Raw genomic sequence first — 16,730 nt, forward strand, 5'->3', positions numbered from 1 at the left:
GGACAATGTGATTTATCCAAGCGGTAGAACTATTTGGATATATTCGCGTTACAGCTGTGTGATTTTTGACAGCTGTCACGTGACGTAATAAAATATATACTGTCTGTTAATGTGCCACAGAACTGTTAAAAATTTAATTTTATAGAGCTAAAAATACAACTTGCAATGCGATTTATTAAAGAAATACAAAATACAAGTAATCTCCGTATTTCACTTGGATGTTTGCGCTGAATGAGTTTTGACAGTTGCCAGCTGTCAGGTGACGTAAGAAACATATTAAAGGGTCACTCAGCCTCACAAATGTCAAATTTGGGGCTCTATTGAGGTGTAAATACAAGGTACAACAGTTTTGCATTTGAAAGTTTCATCTCACTGCTGAATATAAGTTTTAATAGTTATAACAAGTGTCACATGACTATAAGCCACGCTGTAAAGTGTTAAAACTGTCAAATTTAACGTCTTAAATTGTCATTTAACGTTACAACTGTCAAATTTAACTCCACAGAGTTACAAATATAACGAATAGTGGCGTGATTCATCAAAGAGACGTGACTATTTGACTCTTTACAGCACTGTTTTGTGAGTTTTGACAGCTGTCATTAAACGTCATAGCTAGTTCAGTTTGTCAAATTGGTCCACGTTATTTCAACCATACCAATTAAAAGCTTCTTGAGCTTATCGACGTTGCCAATATTTCGGAATCAATTAGGAGTTTTGGCTTTCTAATAAAATTCTTTCCACGCGGAAATTAAAAATAAAATTCTTTCCACGCGGATTCTTTCTCTAATCTTTTCCACGCGGAAATTGCCTGAAAAACTGTCATTTTTTCGATTTGCAAAGGTTCATTGCCTCGAACATTAGTAAAAGAAAATTCTCGATAATTTACCGTTTTCCGTAAATTATTCGTGGAGAAAATTATCTTGGACCATCTCTACTCATATTGTAAGGAAGAAAGGATACAGATCCAAAGATTGAAGCTAAGAGAGGGCAGGCAAAACACAAAATATGATAAACCTAACTAACTAATATCTACTTGTATAAAATAGAGCCTACAGGAGGAAGTAATAACAATGTGGGTTCACTTTTGTTCAGTAAAGAAAAACAACAAAATTTAGTAAAAAACGTATTTCTTGTCAAAAAAATACTGGGTATCACAATATCTGTTTGTAAATCATTAGATTCGCATCTGAAACCATTTTCACATAACTACTACACGAATACTGGACTAGCATTAAAATTCTATAATCTCAAAATTTGACTAACATCAATTGATAAATTAAACTAGAATATCACAACAAGGATGCAGCATTGAACGTATCCTTTGTGGGCAGTAAAAGACAAACACCAGAAGCCATAATAATATGCCACAACGAGTGCAAATACTTGTAATTGTTCTGCGTTTGCAACAATCCGTAGATTATCAAACCTACAGTTACTACCGCCACACCTACAGGCAATTTAACGTACAGATACTTCTTATCAATAAATCTACAGCGGAATTTCCGGTATTTGAAATACCAACTAATCCCTATTATCGCCACCCCTACGGTTGATGGAAGGGCAAAAATCCAGAAAGCGTACCGATTTAGAGTAACACAAAATGAGATTATAATAGATCCAGTCATTTGGAGTAAAGACAGCTGTAACTGTGGTAAATCCGCTATGGCTAGTAGTGTTAACCATATGGCGAGTAGAGCGGTGTAGAAATCTGCAAATTGTAGAGCTCCCAGACGGAAGATGCAGAAACTAAGGATGTTCTCGCCTGCGTCACAAGCATGATAAAAGGAGGAAGAGAGGAAGATGGCAAAGTAGGAAATTGATTCGATGTAGTAGTGGCGTTTGTAGGCGAGATAGGCTACAGGAAGGAAGAATATGTTGCTGAGAATAAGGAGGAGAAATTCGAGAAGGACTAAGTAGTAAGGAGTTGCTAGAGAATTGTCGGAACAGTCAAAACCTGAAAGAGATAGAAACTATTAAAGCATTGATTTTTTTTTGTAAATATGTACAAAGGTACATTATCAAGAAAATAGTATTAACTTTTATAGATTACCTACTGTTCTTTACTTTCAACATGAAAAAATATCCCAACAAATGGAAATCAATATGAAACTTCTTTTTTACACATTTGGCAACCCAGTAGTTTTCAATTTACTGCATATGTTACGCAAAAAATGCGACAAAAATCTCATATTGCTGGTAAGTTTGGTTATATTTTAATTCCGGTCACTGAGATGACGTTCTTGACCAGTTTAGAATAGATGTAATTCTCTGTATTTCCTCTTAAAACCGACCTTTGTGTGTCTTAGTTGATTTTAAGGGAAGAATAAGAGATAAGAATCTGGCAACACTGCAACAGCCACTGGGTTTTCAAAGATTCCTAAAGATGTCGCCCAAACTGCGTGCAGAGGAACAAACTTTGTAACTAGATTTTGGTTGTAGTTGATAAAAATTGCATCACGTGACGTAAATTTGAAAGTACCAACCACATTTTGACGGACACTTGGCTGATTTTGACAGGTGTCAGCTGGTCTTTACAGTGTTGTAAGCTCAAAATTGCATTCTCAATGACTCGTAACGTGTTTCGTAATCTTTTAAATTTCAGCTTTTACAACACTGTCTAAGTTTGACTTAGCACATTTTTAAAATACAAACTACAGTCACGTGACTGTTTTTGACAGGTAGCAACTTTACAGTGTTGCAAGCGCAAAAATATGCATTATCAACGTCACATCACGTTTAGCAAAACTTCAAAGTGCAGGCTACATTTTGAAAGTCACGTGACTGATTTTGACAAGTGCCAAACTTGACTTTTCAGTGTTGCAAGATCAAAAATTGCATTCCCAATGTCCCGTGACGTGTCTTTAACAGTTTCAGCTTTTACAACTCTCTAAATATAATTTATCAATTTTTCAAAGTTCAAACTACATTTTGAAGGTCACGTGAGTGATTTTGTCAGGAGTCAACTGGCCATTACAATGATGCAGGATCAAAAATTGCATTCTCAATGTCACGTGACGTGTTTTTTACAGTTTCAGCTTTTACAACTCTCTAAATATAATTAATCAATTTTTCAAAGTTCAAACTACATTTTGAAGGTCACGTGAGTGATTTTGACAAGAGTCAACTGGCCATTACAATTATGCAGGCTCAAAAATTGCATTCTCAATGTCACGTGACGTGTTTTTTACAGTTTCAGCTTTTACAACTCTCTAAATATAATTTATCAATTTTTCAAAGTTCAAACTACATTTTGAAGGTCACGTGAGTGATTTTGACAGGAGTCAACTGGCCATTACAATTATGCAGGCTCAAAAATTGCATTCTCAATGTCTCGAGACGTGTTTTTTACAGTTTCAGCTTTTACAACTCTCTAAATATAATTTATCAATTTTTCAAAGTTCAAACTACATTTTGAAGGTCACGTGAGTGATTTTGACAGGAGTCAACTGGCCATTACAATTATGCAGGCTCAAAAATTGCATTCTCAATGTCTCGAGACGTGTTTTTTACAGTTTCAGCTTTTACAACTCTCTAAATATAATTTATCAATTTTTCAAAGTTCAAACTACATTTTGAAGGTCACGTGAGTGATTTTGACAGGAGTCAACTGGCCATTACAATGATGCAGGCTCAAAAATTGCATTCTCAATGTCACGTGACGTGTTTTTTTACAGTTTCAGCTTTTACAACTCTCTAAATATAATTTATCAATTTTTCAAAGTTCAAACTACATTTTGAAGGTCACGTGAGTGATTTTGACAGGAGTCAACTGGCCATTACAATGATGCAGGCTCAAAAATTGCATTCTCAATGTCACGTGACGTGTTTTTTTACAGTTTCAGCTTTTACAACTCTCTAAATATAATTTATCAATTTTTCAAAGTTCAAACTACATTTTGAAGGTCACGTGAGTGATTTTGTCAGGAGTCAACTGGCCATTACAATGATGCAGGCTGAAAAATTGCATTCTCAATCTCACGTGACGTGTCTTTTACAGTTTCAGCTTTTACAACTGTCTACATTTAATTTACGAAAGTTCGTTCAAAGTGCACACTACATTTTGAAAATCACGTGATTTTGACACGTGTCAACTGACCTTTACAATGTTGCAAGTCTTTTGGGAATCTTCTTCTTAAAAAAATATATAACGTTTTCATTTTTTTTTTGCTTGTACAACTTTGAACCTATAATTTTTTATAAAATTCTAAATATGGCAATTTTTGTTACAAAAACTATACTTTTCTACCCCCTGTAGAAATTTATAATAGTCGGTAATACAGATCCCTTACTTTCTACAAATCCCCTAATAGTTAGGATTGTATCCACTGACAGCGCTGTAGTCAGCAACGTCAGTTAACGGACAGAGAAACATTGCTAATTAATGTTCCAAACAAAGATGAAAAATTAGTCAAAAAAAAAGTTTACCATGAATTGTGCTGCGGCGTTGTCACATTGTCACCAGCGTATCTAACCTCGTCGAATAAACATAACATTCCTAAGTTTCCATTTACCCTATAATTGAGTGATCAGTTTGCGGTAAGCTGAGTGTTCTCAATAGACTAATAATAAAATTATGTAACTCCATTTGATAAATCTGACAACACTGCCGAGGAGTTTCCGCCCACTAGACTATTTAATGCCTGTCTTTGTTTCGCGCATGGAATTATCAATGTTTCTCTGTCAATTACACGGTTTTACTATGACCAGTTTTTAAGTGTGTTATGCAATGAGGAAAAAGAACAAGTATCAGGAGGTAACAATAATACAAATTATAACCCGTTTGTGCATTAAGCGAGGGGGACGGAAGTTGATTGCGCATTCGCCTACTGCGCAGTTGAATTGACGCAAAGTCATTGTCAGTTTGGAGTTTCAAACCCGCAAAAATTTGTTGTTTGTATTTAGTGTTAATTTGTTTTGTTTGTTTGTGGTTCTTTAACAGTTGAGTTTTGCAAATTTAAATTAAGTTGTACAGTGGACAATAATAATAGTGTTTTATAGTGCCAAACGAAAGTTGACGGCCGCCATATTACTCCCCCTCTCCCCCTTGTTTCTGTCACCCCCTTTGTTTGCTATTGCTCCTTCCTGCTATATTTTTTTTATTCATTGGTGTTATCTAATTGTAGGATTGAAATACAAAAGTTATCCGGGCTTATAAGCCCGGATAACATACGCATAACATTCATAGTCTAATTGTAGGATTGTCGCGGATTGACACTTGACAGAAAAAAGCCGAGTTAATGATTCCATGGCTTACCTTATCAAAACTCCATTTATAGCAATAAATTACTTATTTAGACTATCATTAACTAAATATGCTTAGTGTCTCGTTTATGACATTTAATCGATTATCAGTCCTGTAGGAGATAAGTAATCATCTAATAACTACTGAATGTATCAACTAAGAAGTATCGATCTCCAATAAAATTAATCCGCTACTACTGTAGTTTATACAGAAAATTCTTACCTCGATAATTGTTAGAACACAAACAGGACGAAAAGGCCACTCCTTCTGAAATAAACAGTCCACACTGGCCCTGACTGCCACAACCACCAAAGTAGCAAGGCCTCGAACTGACGTCAAAAACAATACTAGAGTTGCACTGGTTAGTGCTTTTGCGCAGACAAGGTCCCTGACAGTCGCACAACTTACACTCGTCCAGTTTCAAAACTGTTGAACTGCAACTCTCCACGCAACTTTCACAGTTTCTGGTACAATTTAACTCGCAATCAATGAGACAAGTCTCATACTTTTTCTGACAAAAGTCGGGGCAGTTGCACGGCTCGCACTGACCGCAAAAAAGCTTGAACGTGGCATACCACACCCCACTTTCCGGGTAGGGTATTAAAAGTGTGGAATTCGTTACTGTTTTGTTGAGTATTAAGGGAGGAACCTGTCCAGAACCGCATATATTCGGCCATGTTGGAACGGAAATGTGGTTTCTTTGAAGACAACCAATCACCACGTGATTTTCCGGTTCGTCTTCAAGCGTTAACGTACGACCGTTTCGTACAATTCGAGGTTTGAAAGCCAGAATATACTGCAAGGATCCTCCAATGTCTGAACCTTGCTGCAAGTGAAACTTCAACACCGAAAACTCATTCGAAGTCACATTAATAGGCAAGTAAAGACTGCTGTCAATTTCTGGCTGCAATTTCAGAGAAAACATATAACTAGCAGTGGAAGATTCCCTTATCAAGTTGTACTGCTTGTAAGGGTGGATGTCTGTTAGTCTTTGGGTTAAATAGTTCTTTGTCTCCACCGACATGTTGTACAGGGTAGTGTTCCCGACAGTTTGAGCGACAAAAGATTGACCTAACGGTAAACGGTTTGAGAAATACCTTAAACGAAACGTCAGTTCTGAGCTGGACAGAAAGTCAAAAGACATAAAATACCAAGTTTGTGGTTCGACATTAACCATCACATTCAGTGAGTTGGTAATAGTGGAATTTAAAACCCTCTCAAGAAGAAAAGAGGTGTTTGTTGGAGGTTTTCGAGCGTCAGCCCTCAAGAAAATCACTTGATCAGCACTTAAAGTGATGTTACTCACACTGATTATAGCCTGATCAAGCCTGGCAGGGACCAGAAACTTAAAATATAAAGTTTCATTATCCAAACCGATAAAATCAACCAACTGATTTTCAGTTACTATAGTAGGAGAATCGATTCGTTCTACATAAACTTGGACGTCCGTGTAAGCTTGGCAGGACCGTGAAAGACCTAAACAGTAAAACCACAACAGTTAAAATAAAACAACGTAAAAAAGCTTACCTTGCTGTGAGATTCGATCGTAACGAGGATCCTCGTAGGCTAAAAACGCAGCAGCGTAGTACGTGCCAGGCTCGGGTGAAGATATATTAATATACTTCTGGGAATGGTCTGTTTGAAATTCAACGTTGTAGAGCAACGATCTGGTGTGGTTTTTTAATTCTTTTGGAAAAGGAGAGCCGTCTGGGTTGATTAGTGGTAGAGCACCGTGTTTGAGGTATAACGATGCGTTTCGTGTAGTGCAACCTAAATTAGATCAAGCTTGAGTTTTAGTTTTAGATGTTCAAAGTCAATCAGGCATATACAGCAATTGAAGTGAAGTTTGGTCTTTATAGATCAAAGTGTGGCTGTCTTAGGATTTTTCCGACATTTTTCTTAAGTGTAATTCAACTAAAATGACCTCAAAATTATCGCACTTTATTTCTCAAAACTTAAGATAGTCACATTGCGCAACAAATGAAGCCATTTTGATAACGCCTTTTGTAGCACTTATTTGACTTTTAATCTATTAATCAACTGATTACAGTGTGCCATAAAGCCGAGCTTAAGTTTAAACATTGCTTAACTTCACAATTCTTTATACACAGGAAAGTAGAAAGGTGTGTAAACCTTGTTTATCTCTCACATATACGTAAAGCTACTTCCTAAAGGGCGTTTATAGACGTGTGTCCGAAAACCGAAAATACCAGATATTATAGATGTATATTAGCGTGATTCACATACACATAAACAGAATAAATTTTGCTCTAAAAAATACAGCTTGTAAGCGCAAAAAACACATCATTTTACAAAGTATTTAAGCAAAAATAATCAGACAAAACTTGTTTTAGGTACTTCAATCATTGTAAGAAAAATTTTAAACTCTAGAAAATTAGTCACGTGACCTTAAAAATAAAAAAAATTAAGCTTCAAAAGTCACGTAAGGCAAAAAAAACATTATTTTCATCTTTAGAAAATCAGAAAATGCAAAAATTGAAATTTTAGATACTATCGCATGACCTTAAAAATTGAATTCAAAAGTTTTCAGTGTCTTAAACCGTAAATCATTTAAATATTAGCTGTATAAATTGTAACCCAGTCACGTGACACTAAATATGTATTTTTAAGTGTCAAACAGTTAGGAAATACCTTATTAAACTCAGTTTTAACAGAGTCACATGACCCTAAAAATGATAAACAAGTCAGATAATGTCCCACAAGTGAATTTTACATCTTTGATGATCTTGACTTTCGAAATTTTGAATAAAAATCGTAATAAGGTCACGTGACTATACAAATTCAATTTTCAAGCTTTAGAAAGTAGTTTTAATATTTCTAAAGTTACGTGACATAAAAAAGTATAGTTCAAGCTTGAGAATCGTCCTACAATAATTAAAAATATCACTTTTGAAGGTCTGGAGCCCTAAATTGTAAGATGGTCACGTGACCATAAAATTTGATTTCAAGTTTTAGAAAGTCATAAAGTTGTGACATTTTGACACAGTCACGTGACTACAAAATTTTTAAAGTTTTCAATGGAGGGTTTTAATTTCCCAATTAAATTTTAACTGCAAATTGTAGTACGTGACACTAAAAATATATTTTTAAGCTTTAGAAAGTCAAAAAATTCAAAAATTTTACATTTTAAAACAGTCACGTGACAGTAAAAATGCTCCCTTTTTATCACAATCAAAACGTGAAATTTGAAACATGATAATACTTGATTCAGCCATTCAGGCAAATTTTGTGTGGTTGGCACAAAAGGGGATCTTCTGAATGAGTTGAACTAGCTATAACGGTTAATGACAGGCTTATAGTCAGCTGACAGCTGTCAAAACTCATAACCGTGCCGTAAAATGTCAATTAGTCGCATCTGTTCAATGAATCAGGCCTCAAACTGTTAGTTAAATTTGGCAGTTGTGACGTTAAATGACAGTTTACGACGTTAAATTTGACAGTTATGACACTTTACAACGAGGCTTATAGTCGGGTGATACGGTATGATAACCATTAAAACTCATTTAGTACAGTTGACACCTGTCAAAACTTATTCAGCGCTAACATACAACTGGAATACGCAGATTAGTTGTATTTCTTAGATAAATCGCATTGCAAGTTGTATTTATAGCTCCATAGAGTAACTGTAACAGTTGTGACATTAACAGGAGACTTTGATATGTTTTTTATGTCCCTGACGAAAATCGCGCAGCTGTGACATAGGTATCAAAGTGATCCTTAACTGACAAATTTGGCTCCAAGCATAACTTCCAGTGTAATTCCTCAAATTAGCAATTATTTCTAATTTTATAGTTCCAAGTCATTGGTAAACGAGTTTGTGATACTTATGACAGCTGTCACGTGACGTAACGTAAGTATTAAAGTGTTCCTTGACGTCCCAACTGTTAAATTTGGCTTCATGAAGCTGTAAACACAACTTACAGTGCAATTCCTCAAAAAACACATCTATTTGACATTTTATAGTTTAATGTCACTGGTAAATGGATATTGACAGTTATGACAGCGGTCACGTGACGTAGGACAAGTATTAAAATGTCCTTTAATCTCGCACCATGGAACTATAAAGACTAATTACAAAAAAATTCTTAAATTCTCTTGGCATTTTATCCAAAAACAAATTTCTGAGAATTTTCCATCTCTAAATCTAAAGATAATTTCCATGCAAATTGTGACATCAGATCCTACTATTGGACAGTACTGTCAGTTCTATAAAAATCATCTTTATCTTAGAAAGATATCAAGCTGTGGAGGTAGTGCAGAAACATTTCACAAAATGACATTATTTGTAATTTTTTTCTCAAACAACAAAGAGAGAAAATTATTTCTTAGTTAAAAAATGAATTTTCAAAGTTAAGTGAAAGATCACATGACTTTTCAGACACTGGAAATTGGATGATCAAGATCTCCTGAATGATTATGCTAAGTGATTTTCTAGAGTATTTTTTGTGGTTGTATGAAATACAAATTTATTGGTTTAACCACAGTTAAGTTAAGGAATTTAGGTAAACTGGACAACATTCTGATAATAATCATTCAGAGAAGATGGTAGGAATAACTTCTACTGTTGATTCTAAATGAGGCAGTAGGAGGGAATTTGGTTTTAGTTTTTTCTCAGTTCTTACATATAACTACAATGATCTTTTTTAACTTAATTTTTACCTTTTAGTCTTGTATTTTCGGACGGCTTTGAAACTAAAATCCAAAAATCATGTGACTTGGGGGTGGTTTGTAAACTTCAAACAAAAGAGTAAAGTGATTACTCTCATTACTACTATTACTTTGGAAAAATCTCTAGTTAAGAAATCAAAAGGTGCGGAAGAAAAGTATTATTTTTGTAGACAGATGGATTGAAGTTTAAATATGTTTCAACTACTCTAAAAAGAAAGAAGTCTTATCTACAAAGCAGTAATCTTTGACATAAAGAGAAAAAGACAAACTTACAAGCAAGTTAAGTAAATAAAAAGTACTAGAAACTTAATTTAAATAATAAAACCACAAAATATACAATAAAAGTGAGGCATTATTAATAATTATCCTTTTCATGCTGTTATGTGACAAATAAGCTTATAATTAAAGCATTTTGAAGCTTAATACTAGCTAAGCTCCACCTTAAGTTGATTCAATGTGTTCTGAGCCTCCCAAACATTTTTTTTGGCTCTCTTTGACAAGAAAAAAGAAAAAAGTTAGAACTCAATTGCCAAATATAGCTTATAAAAACATTGTGTGGTCACTGACTGCTTACAGTGTGACTAAATTAAGTTCTCCACATCAAAATGAAAACTTACCAAAAATAGACAGGTCCTCCTCCGATCCAACAAATCCAAATGAAGCAAATACAGTATTTTCTGGAATATCAAAGTGCATAATAGCAGAGTCGGAATAAGTGGTGTACCTCTCTAAAGGGGAGGAATGCGTTTTGGAGATTAATCGCAAATTCTGGCTTTGTGTAGGACATATCCGGCTCCAAAATAAGATTACTACACAAAGTGATATGGTGGCAGTCATACTGTACGGCCCACTAACATTGCTTCAGTGAACTCTCTCAAAACCGTTTCGACGTTGATAAGATAATTTGTGTCAGTAATTTACGGCCTTCTGGACCTATCATTTTATCGACCCTGAAATGGAAATTAAAGTAAAATGCAATTTTATTATTGACCAGCACAAACCACAACAAATAAACCGACATAACCTCAAAGTTTAGTGAAATGTCAAATTTGAAGTCTGTCACTCAAGGTCTTTGCTTGAGTAGGCGGAGTTTGAACCAATAAGATTTCAGTGTGCTGTTTGCTGACCAATACGATTGGTTTAAAGTCAGCTGACACCAGAACCGGGTTAATCCGATCCAAGGATTGTAAACAGTACAGGAGTGCTTAATCCCATAAGCGCAATCTTGCCGGTATCGGCTCGGGCCGGTGACGATTTTTACGTCACCATGGGGTCGGAGTAAACCGAAATCACAGGCACCCTTGACAATCTCGTACATAGCGTCTCGGGCGAATATTTAGCGTATTGTGCGCCCGAAGGCCCACTGTGACGTCAGAATTCATTCGCCGCCGGGAAACAAAATCGGCCGATCGAGCAATCCTGTACTGTTTACCGTCCTTGAATCCGATCAGCATTACCGAATATTCCGAAATCAGGGAGTGGCTAACGTCCGGCTTGCATGTTGTGTTTACACGTTTATTTTAATAAACAAACAACCACGAAAAGTCCTGAAAATGAAAAGAAACTAAAGAAAGTCTGCTTGAACTTGAATTATCTCAAAATGCAAATTGCGGTTTATAAACTAAACGTTATTATGATTTATTATGCCATAAGATAAAAAAGAGATAATCTATAGTATTTGTAAAATAAATGCTACTTACTAAATTGTAAATATAAATATTGTAATAATGTGGGAATCACTTTAATCTGAAGTACCGTACATCATCTACTTGATATCCTGTATCGAACGTATAATCGTCAATATATCTTATCTGAAGATTGTATCTTAAATTATTTAGTGTTAGTTCAGACTGTGACGATTTTCACTCGTTCTGTCACATTCAAAACCCAACTTAAACGCGGTTTAAAATACGACGGTGAAACTGGGGGTTAATCAAAAAAGAAAGAAAAGCACATTTTAAGTGCACATTTTAACATTTTTATGAGTTTGAGTCAATTTTCAAGTCTGAAAACTGTGAAAGCTGACTTGAAAGACAAAGTTTAAGCCTTAAAGTAAATTCTTATGAGGTTGTAGTCAATTTTCTAGACTGAAAACTTAAAATGTGTCTGAAAAAGGTGAAAACTGACTTGAAAGACAAATTTTTAGCCTAAAAGTTAATTTTTATGATGACATAAAGTCAATTTTTCAGATTGGAGAGTTGAAATTAGTCTGAAAACCGTGAAAACTGACTTGCAAGACAAAATTTAAGCCTTATTCAAGCAGGTAATTTTTTATTACTTTGAAGTCAATTTTCAAGACTGAAAACAACTTCAAATGAGTCTGAGAATCGTGAAACCTGATTTTAAAGGCAAATTTTGAGCCTGAAAGTAAATTTTTACGAGTTTGAAGTCAATTTTTAAAATTGGACACTCGAAATTAGTCTAAAAACTTCATAATGAACAGGTTCAAGTCAATTTTCATAGGTTTGAAGTCAATTTTCAAGACTAGACTATATGAAACTAGTCCGAAAACAATGAAAACTGACTTGAAAGGCACATTTTAAGTCTTTGAAGTTAATTCCTTATAAGTTAAAGTCAATTTCAAGACTAGACCGTTGAATTTAGTTTGAAAACCATGAAGACTGACTTGAAAGACTGATTTCAATCCTTCAAGTAAATTTTTTTGGGTTTGAAGACAATTTTGACTGGAAACTTGAAATGAGTCTCTAAAAACTGACTTGAAATACACAGTTTAAACCTTCTAAGTCAATTTTTATGAGTTTGAAGTACATTTTCAATTCTAGATTAATGGAATTAGTCTGAAAACCAATAAAACTGACTAGAAAAATACATTTCATTCCTTCAAGTAAATTTTCTTGGGTTTGTTGGGGAGTCTCTGAAAATTGACTTGAAATGAGAAGGAAAACATAAAAGAGTGATAACTTTTTCGATGGTCAAGTTTCCATGATGATAGTCTATAGAGGCATTTATTCTTTGATAATCTGTTAATTTATTGTAATGCAATACAGTAACACACAATGGAATTCAATTAAGCTCGATTCGAAGAAGAAATCCTTCAAGCAGACTTATTTTTACCATAATGCAGAAGAACATTATCTCAACTACGTTTATTAACAAACAATGTCTGACACTATTCTATTTCTCAATAAATGCTTTGATGTTTACATTAATCTGATAATGACCTACTTTAAGAAGAAATAAAAGTCTCAGTTTACTTAAAACTTATAATACAAACCTACTTACGAAAATTACACAAGCTGATGTAGCAAATTAATTTCATTGTTTTCAATGATGAGTGGTGAAGAAGATGTTCTAGTTGAATTGAGTGATGATGAGTTAGAAGAACTGGCCAAACTCTACGAGGGACGTAAAAAGGAGTTTCCTCTAGTTTACAGTTTCCTCCAAAGTTGCTTAAAATCCAGGAAAATTGGAATGGAAATGTTTGTCCAGGTTTATTGTCCATGTTCGTGGAAAGTTGATGGGACTTTTATTGCCTCAATGCCAGTGAGTTGATTGAACTTTATTAAATTTATCTGTTAATATATTCACAAATTACAGCATTACGGACATGATATTGTTGCTCACAGTTTAGACTTATCTGGTAAACAATTATTAAACGCCCTGATTAACAGTAAATTACTGAATTATGGACCGGACTCAGCCAGAGATTCCACATTATTTTATGCTATTCACGAATTATTCTCACTTAAAATTGTGGATGCCTTCACCATTTACCTGAAAAAAGAAGTGATTGTGGAGGAAGTTAGTTTATGGGTGTTGGATAGGAGGAAAGCCTTGAATTTGACTGTTGACTTGTAAAAGTTTTAGACTTAAAACGCTAGTTTCAGTAAAAAAAAATCAGATTTTTCAGCCAAAATCCTGAAATTTACATTAGAGAACTGAACCACCAAGATGTGGTAGTGGTGAATAGTGTATGGCCGCATCGTTACCAGGATTCTTACAGAAAACATTTGGATTGGTTGAAACTGGGTTTAGGTTATGGAGTCTGTCTAAAATCGACTAATCAGCTGGTTTCATGGGTGAAAACGTCTTGTTTAGGTAACTAAAAACTCTAAACATGTCAAATTTGACAGGTGATTTTAAACAACTTGCGTAAACTTCAGCACTGTGTGAAATCAATCAGTATCAGGAGTAACTGAAATTTAACTCTTTGCATTTCTGCTCTCCTAATACAATTTTTGATTTTGTGTGAAAATTGTACTTAGTCTACCAGGAGCACAGGAGTGATCAGGAGCTTAATTCTTGAAAGCAGAGAACGGAGTTCTCAGTAGAAGTGTTGATAGAATGTCACAGAAGAAGTTGGCAATAACGGTTTCCTGTCACATTCTGCAGCTCTTTCTCTGGATAACTTCCTTCCCTCGTTTCAAGGATACGCACCCAGAGGTCTTGCTGCGCTCCTAATACAATTCTCGATTTTGTGTAAAATTTGGTGTTTCTACCAAGACCACAAGAGTAACAGGTGGTGTTTCGAATTTTGCTGACAATTTGGTAATTAAGCCAAGTATCAGGAGTAATCTAATCTAATTTTGACTATTCACAAACAATACTGTGATGTATGCAGATGTTGCAAATTTGGTCTTAACACAATGGTCCACCTGTGCATTTGGGTGCATCTCAGCACACTGGACAGTTTGTGATTGGTCAAAATAAGCAGCTTTCAGCTTGCTGCTTTTCTTGACCAATCACAAGCTACAATCGACGCTGTGATTTACACAAATACTGCACATAAAAACTTGAACTTTTTGACATTTTTAGGTCAATTGTGTGCCCTACAAACAGACCAACATTATCAAAAAAGAGGTTATGCCGAGTTGGTAGTGCGCCGCATGTCCCAGGAGTTGGCCAAAAACGGTTTGGACGCTTGCGCTTTAATCACCACTGGCAACAAACCTTCAGAAAAAGTTTTCCAAAAATTGGGTTTTCAAAAAACGTGCATTCATCATTTTGTTGACATATTGTAATGTAATTCAGTCAGTCAGGTCCTGTAAATAGATAGTAGTAAGTGGTTTTCAAGCGGAACATTATGCAACCTATTTGGTTAATATACAGTTGGTTGTTTAGTTTCATACCTCTGGTTATTTCATCCACTATTTAACGCACCATACTAGTTTTATCAAGCTGGTATTTGCAGTCTAGCACTTTGCTTTAACCAGTTATGACAAGTAGTGATATTCTGGAAGAATTATCCACTGAACATATTCAAGAACTAGCTAAACTGTACGAAAAACATCGTAATGATCTTCCAAACATCCACAGCTTCTTGCAATGTTGCATTAAGTCCCGATTTTTAGGGATGTCCAGTTATGTCAAAGTGTACTCACCCAGAAACTGTTGGACAGAAGATGGAACTTTCATAGCAAGCGTACCGGTAAGTCGTACCACATCAGTATAACCTCAAAAAAGTATTAAAAATAAACGTAACAACCAAGGAACATGGACATGACATTATTCTTCACAGCTTAGACCCTTCAGGCACAAACTTACTTAAAGGAATAAGGGAAACCCAAAGATTTAAGTTCCACAATGATCCTGCAAGGGTTTACACTTACTTTTACGCAGTACATCAACACTTTTTTCCCAAACTCTACAAAATAGTAACTGAAGAGTTTAAGTACGAATTTTTCTCTGCGAACAAACCGTACTTGTGGTGTTTGAGGAAGGAGGATGCCCTACAATTGGACACCACGTAGGAACTTAAGTTATTTTACATTTTCCTTTGCAACATTTACCTTTTATTTAGATGTCCGGAAGAAGTTTTCATAAAACCACTACAACATAACCACATTAAAACAGTGGTGGAACACTGGGAGTTAACCTATCCTGAGGCAGAGCAAAAGTTGGCAAACTGGCTGAAACTTAGGCAAGGATTCGGAGTTTTCTTGAAAGAGGACAATCAGCTGGTTTCCTGGATAACTCCTTCCTGTTTTGGTGAGTTTGCTACACATTTCTGTATTAACTTACTTATTTGAGAGTTTTTAGGTCAACTGGCAGCGTTACAGACCTTGGTGGAGCACAGAAAGAAAGGTTATGGGACCTTAGTGGTGAAGCATATGGCCAAGTACTTGGCGACAGAAGGTTTTGACTCTTGTGCTACTATCAACTCAGAAAATGTTGCTTCGGAAGCTGTGATGAAAAAGTTGGGTTTTAAAAAGTTGTTTCAAAGTCAGTATATTGCTGTTTTTAATAAGTATTAATAATAAAGTTGTACAAAAGTCGACAATTGTAATCTAATCTTCCTAATTAATTTCTTAATTAATAAGTTTGTGTAAAGCCAGGCAAATCAGTTGGCTCTTGTTTAGCTCTTGGTCTATCATTAGCTGGAGAATATTTGAGTAAACATTCGAGGTATTCTCACTTTTTTTCTAGACAGATTCCTTCACTCGTCCTATTCTTCTCATAACTTTATGAATGTCATTTATTAATCTTCATAATCTTTATTTCGTTGATCACACTAACTTAATCTAACTAGTCGCTGATTTGTTCCTTCTTTGTCATCAAACATCTGGCTTACTTTCACCTCTTCCCATTTCGCCTCAAACTGCTGCTTTTGGCTTATGTGGATTGCTTTTATTTCTTCTAACATCTCTTTTAACCTCCTGGCTTGCTTGCCTCATTCTTATTCTTCAAACAGGAACATAGAAGCAAGAGAAGATATTTTTTGTTCTGTTGAAAATTTGAAGAGTGAATAGAGAGTGATGAGTAGTCACTGAAATTTACATGCTGGCGTTCCTGCTCTCCGAATCTTTCCTATTAGCCCATCTTCCACTGCCAAACGTAG

General features: G+C 35.1%; 3 protein-coding genes and 1 long non-coding RNA gene across 5 annotated transcripts; 2 read left to right on the top strand and 2 right to left on the bottom strand.

Annotated features, from left to right (window-relative positions):
* Window positions 1-1,110: 1,110 nt before the first annotated feature.
* Window positions 1,111-11,084, bottom strand: LOC145729662 (post-GPI attachment to proteins factor 6). Of its 2 annotated transcripts, XM_081980519.1 has the most exons (5): window positions 10,933-11,084; window positions 10,549-10,881; window positions 6,770-7,012; window positions 5,465-6,718; window positions 1,111-1,954 (listed from the first exon to the last, which is right to left on the bottom strand). In XM_081980519.1, the coding sequence occupies exons 2-5, from the start codon at window positions 10,766-10,768 to the stop codon at window positions 1,290-1,292; spliced, it is 2,382 nt and encodes a 793-aa protein (XP_081836645.1). In that variant the 5' UTR covers window positions 10,769-10,881; window positions 10,933-11,084; the 3' UTR covers window positions 1,111-1,289. The 2 variants fall into 2 exon arrangements, with proteins under 2 accessions (XP_081836645.1, XP_081836644.1); XM_081980518.1 differs by lacking the exon at window positions 10,933-11,084 and having other exon boundaries at window positions 10,549-10,926.
* Window positions 11,085-11,219: 135 nt separating this feature from the next.
* LOC145729665 (uncharacterized) lies at window positions 11,220-11,719 on the bottom strand. The gene is made up of 2 exons (XR_014178433.1): window positions 11,632-11,719; window positions 11,220-11,478 (listed from the first exon to the last, which is right to left on the bottom strand). It is a non-coding gene; the product is annotated as an uncharacterized LOC145729665 (long non-coding RNA).
* Window positions 11,720-12,101: 382 nt separating this feature from the next.
* LOC145729454 (uncharacterized) lies at window positions 12,102-15,018 on the top strand. The gene is made up of 5 exons (XM_081980225.1): window positions 12,102-12,194; window positions 13,228-13,435; window positions 13,490-13,746; window positions 13,803-13,990; window positions 14,708-15,018. The coding sequence occupies exons 2-5, from the start codon at window positions 13,364-13,366 to the stop codon at window positions 14,911-14,913; spliced, it is 723 nt and encodes a 240-aa protein (XP_081836351.1). The 5' UTR covers window positions 12,102-12,194; window positions 13,228-13,363; the 3' UTR covers window positions 14,914-15,018.
* LOC145729453 (uncharacterized) lies at window positions 14,998-16,172 on the top strand. Its single transcript, XM_081980224.1, has 4 exons — window positions 14,998-15,320; window positions 15,382-15,638; window positions 15,693-15,880; window positions 15,932-16,172. The coding sequence occupies exons 1-4, from the start codon at window positions 15,108-15,110 to the stop codon at window positions 16,144-16,146; spliced, it is 873 nt and encodes a 290-aa protein (XP_081836350.1). The 5' UTR covers window positions 14,998-15,107; the 3' UTR covers window positions 16,147-16,172.
* The last annotated feature ends 558 nt before the right edge of the window (window positions 16,173-16,730 follow it).

The sequence above is a fragment of the Ips typographus genome, linkage group LG5 (assembly GCF_016097725.1).
Source record: "Ips typographus isolate SLU linkage group LG5, UJ_Ityp_2.0, whole genome shotgun sequence".
NCBI classification, from domain to species: Eukaryota; Metazoa; Arthropoda; class Insecta; order Coleoptera; family Curculionidae; genus Ips; species Ips typographus.